This window comes from Sander lucioperca, chromosome 21 (genome assembly GCF_008315115.2).
Source record: "Sander lucioperca isolate FBNREF2018 chromosome 21, SLUC_FBN_1.2, whole genome shotgun sequence".
NCBI classification, from domain to species: Eukaryota; Metazoa; Chordata; class Actinopteri; order Perciformes; family Percidae; genus Sander; species Sander lucioperca.
In genome coordinates this window covers 9,061,519-9,065,559 of record NC_050193.1, presented here as the reverse complement: position 1 = coordinate 9,065,559, position 4,041 = coordinate 9,061,519, and the positions used below count along the sequence as shown (strand labels likewise).

General features: G+C 39.6%; 1 protein-coding gene across 1 annotated transcript; it reads left to right on the top strand.

The window, feature by feature from the left end:
* Nucleotides 1–2,096: 2,096 nt before the first annotated feature.
* Nucleotides 2,097–3,498, top strand: LOC116059751 (dexamethasone-induced Ras-related protein 1-like). The gene is made up of 2 exons (XM_031313010.2): nucleotides 2,097–2,474; nucleotides 2,593–3,498. The coding sequence occupies exons 1-2, from the start codon at nucleotides 2,204–2,206 to the stop codon at nucleotides 3,114–3,116; spliced, it is 795 nt and encodes a 264-aa protein (XP_031168870.1). The 5' UTR covers nucleotides 2,097–2,203; the 3' UTR covers nucleotides 3,117–3,498.
* Nucleotides 3,499–4,041: the final 543 nt, after the last annotated feature.

Genomic DNA, 4,041 nt, shown 5'->3' with positions numbered 1-4,041 from the left:
TATTTTACACTTTAAATACAATTTGATTGATTGATTAAATACCAAATTTCTGAATCTTGCTGCTTGCTTCATCATAACCCAGTGATGATGTTTTGAGTTTGTTACCTCCCTCAAAACTCACCTATTCAAAAGCCTACCCTCCACTCTTCAGCAGGTGGCGAACTGATGAAGTGGCCTGATGAAGTGCAGGTGTGAGTGATCAGTATTGAGGAGATAGTGAACGAGTGGGAGGAGTGAGTGCTGGTGATGGTGGGACCCTGACAGTAGTAGTATTACTCAAGAAATCTTGACACCAATCAAGTACCAACTGCTGTCAGAATGGCCATTAATAGCACAGGATTATCTTAAATTAAATTATCATATGAGAATGATCTATTATGAATTTTGATCATGCTAGCCTTTCCAAAATGTTCAACAATTGTGTGGTTTGGCTTATGTTCTTTATTTGCCCTAAAGGACATCTGATAGATATTATCAATGCATTATCGCTTTATGTTTTTAGTATTTGTAAAGTACACATAAAAACAAAGCTCAGGCATAAAGTAATATGAAACTCATGTAGCTTATCAAATGATAAAAGTTACAGAAATAATAAATTAAGAAGAATAGATTGTTTACACAGTAAATATTATAGTAGATGCTGACATTGGCATTACGAGTGACATATGCATCACACACAAGACTTTAGAAGTAATGTTCTCTTTACACTGATTCACAGGTGAGAAGATAAGTAAAAGGTGATAAGTGGTTAAGGTGGCAAAGTGGATGAGCAGAGTTTGAGTCACAAACAGCCGTCTCTATCTTTAGACAGTCTGTGGGGTACTTTGATTACCACATACGAGGAAGTCAATACAAATCGGACTGTATGGCTTCCAGGCACCTTCTACACACAGCTGTTCTGCAGTTGTAGCTTTTTCCCCCCTCATTTGGACATTTGTACATTGTTGCATGCATTCATGATGATCTGACATTTTGTCTAACCTCATGGAGAAGACAAGCTTTTATTTTTATAAATCCATCAAATATGTTCTTAAGCCCTAAACATATTTAAGGATCTGGACAATTGCACTGCCACTGCTTCTAAATGTATTGTTTAGATTTTGGAAACAGTTGTCACAGCCTGATTATGTGGTTTGTATTGCATTTATTGTTGTAACAATGTGTTTATGCTGCTGATTTGGCAATCACTCTAAAATAGATTTGAAACATAATTAAACGTTTTACCTTGAATAAAGGAAAATGTACTTTACTTGGATATTACAGTATATGAGACTTGCAGCTGTTCTATTGAGGACTGTGAAATACAATATAATGGTCAGAGTAACCTTATTTAATATGCAATTATTATTATTATTATTATTATTATTATTATTATTATTTGCATAGCACCTTTCATACAGGTTAGGGCATTTCGAAGTGCTTTAGAGATGAATCAAAACACTTTAAGACAAATGCACATGAGAAATAAAAATCATTAAAAAAATATAAAAGCAATACAATATATTTAAAAACCAATAACATAAAATAGATCGGAGGAATTAAAAACATGAATATGATGTTGAGACTACAGTATGAAAAATGTACATATAAGAACAGCCTTCAGTAGCCTACATCCTATCAGACTCATGCATGTAGGAAAACAGCGGCTACTGGCAGTACGAGGATGATAAAAAAGCACACATACTGTGCTCCCTTTAACAAGCCTTGTGTGCTTGTGTACCACTGCGCCCCCTGCGTTCTCCTAACCTCACGTATTCCAGCTGCTTTCTCAAGGTCTGTTTACTAATTACTGGCGATTGAGCAAACAGATGAAGCCGATGCTCGCATGTAATTTGACTGCTGGTTAAGATGCCTTCTACAGGGACAACAAACAGAGAAAATGACCTCAGAGGTTAAGTGACATGTTTTAACAGTTAAGCATTCTATATGAAAACAAGTTATCTTTTCCCTTTTCTGTTGATAAGGGGTGGACACAGCCGACGCACAAAACAGCCATACGGCTATAATAGCGGGTCTTGCTCCAGCTCCCCAAGCTGGAGGGTGACGCATGACGCATTTGGGAGGCGCGGCTTATTTTCCCCATAAATCCCCAGCCTGCTGTCCTCCGGCTTCAGAGAGATAGCGAGGTTAAACCCCTCACATCACTAAAAGGACTTTAAAACCATATATTGCTTTTGCATCGTCCTTCGGGTGCAACTGCTGCATGATTAAGAAAATGTCACCACCTGAGAATGACTTTTACATACCGGCCAAGAATTGCCACAGGATGGTGATTCTGGGCTCCACTAAAGTTGGGAAGACAGCCATCATCTCTAGGTTTCTGAAAGAGAGAGTTGAAGATCAGTACACACCCACTATTGAGGACTTTCATAGGAAATTCTACAGCATCAGGGGAGACGTTTACCAGCTGGACATTTTGGACACATCTGGAAATCATCCCTTCCCTGCAATGAGGAGGCTTTCAATTCTTACCGGTGAGTAGAGTTTTAAAACCCAAAGCCCATAGCATGCTGATGTTTGCAGAGTTTATTGACTTCTATTCAAATTGTATTACTACTTGGCATTGAACCTGTCTTCTCTTGTGTTTTCCAGGTGATGTGTTCATCTTGGTATTCAGCCTGGACAACAGAGACTCCTTCCAGGAGGTGCAGCGCCTGAAACGTCAGATTTATGAGACCAAGTCCTGCCTGCGAAACAAAACCAAGGAGAACGTGGAGGTCCCGCTGGTCATCTGCGGCAACAAATGTGACAGAGACTTTTACCGTGAGGTGCAGGAGGACGAGATCGAGCAGCTGGTTGGTGGAGACGAGCGTTGCGCTTACTTTGAAGTCTCAGCAAAGAAGAATACTAACGTGGACCAAATGTTTCAGACTCTCTTTACCATGGCCAAGCTGCCCAACGAAATGAGCCCCGATCGGCACTGCAAAGTTTCCATGCAGTACTGCGAGGTTCTTCACAGGAAGTCCTTCAGAAACAAGAAGTGCAAAGATGGAAATGCGTACGGGAGCGTGGCGCCGTTTGCACGGAGACCCAGCGTGCACAGTGATTTGATGTACATAAAGGAGAAAGCTATAGGAGGCAGGCAGACCAAAGAAAAAGGCTGCATCATATGTTGACGTTTTCTTTGTCTTTGTGAAAGAGACTTTTTGTGAGACTTTCCAGAGCTAAAGCTGAGCCGTTCTGCAGGGCAACATATGCCCAAATCCTCTAGACTTCAGCGCCAGAGACACAATGATTTAAACTGTGATGAGACACATGGGGAAAGTGGCTCAGCTCATAGGCCTATCACCAGTGTAGTGAATGATGAGTAGATGCTCCGAAAATGCTGTAAAATCTGCCTCTACATTAGCTTGCCGAGAACGGCAATGTTTACATTTATCTTGTTTTTCAAACTTGGTGGAACTTGAATGTTTGTTGCATTATGAACAAATATGTGTAGCCTATTTATGTCTACGTCAACTTTTGGATAAGAGAAAATTAAAAACAACTTGTTACTTTCATAGTCTGTCTTCCTCTACTCTTTCTTTTCAAGCAAAACACAATGAAGTTACATGAAAGACTGCAGTAAACATTTCGTGCAGCAGTTCCCCTCTAATGAAAAATAGTTTCCATTTAACATCATATGTTGCCTGATAGCTTACCCTGCCACTTCATACACAGATAAACTAAAACTGCAACACAGTGAGCTGAGGGTCCATTAGGGACCCACACACACTCCAGTCCCCAAACACGTTTTTAAGCAGTTTCACTCACATCTCACTGTATTTTAGCCCTGTGCCATCAGCTGTTAAGTGTGGATAGCCTAAATAGTATATTCCACTATGAAATAATTGGGCCCAAATTCCCCTCAAGTCGAAAAGCAACAAACACAGTAAACAAAGTAAAAAAAAAGTAGCTTAATTGTGTCAAAAAGACGCATAATTAATGATGAAGCTACAGGCTCAAATTAATGTCTATGACTAGTAGGCTGATTAAAAAAGGCTTTAATCCGGTATCTCATAATCATTTCATTTTATTACAAAATAGGAATGTTGAAATATA

Excerpts from the sequence above, each read along its gene's own strand:
- LOC116059751 (XM_031313010.2), top strand. The coding sequence starts at position 2,204 with ATGATTAAGAAAATGTCACCACCTGAGAATGACTTTTACATACCGGCC. Across the intron at positions 2,475-2,592 it reads GAGGCTTTCAATTCTTACCG|GTGATGTGTTCATCTTGGTA; the intron begins GTGAGTAGAGTT and ends TGTGTTTTCCAG.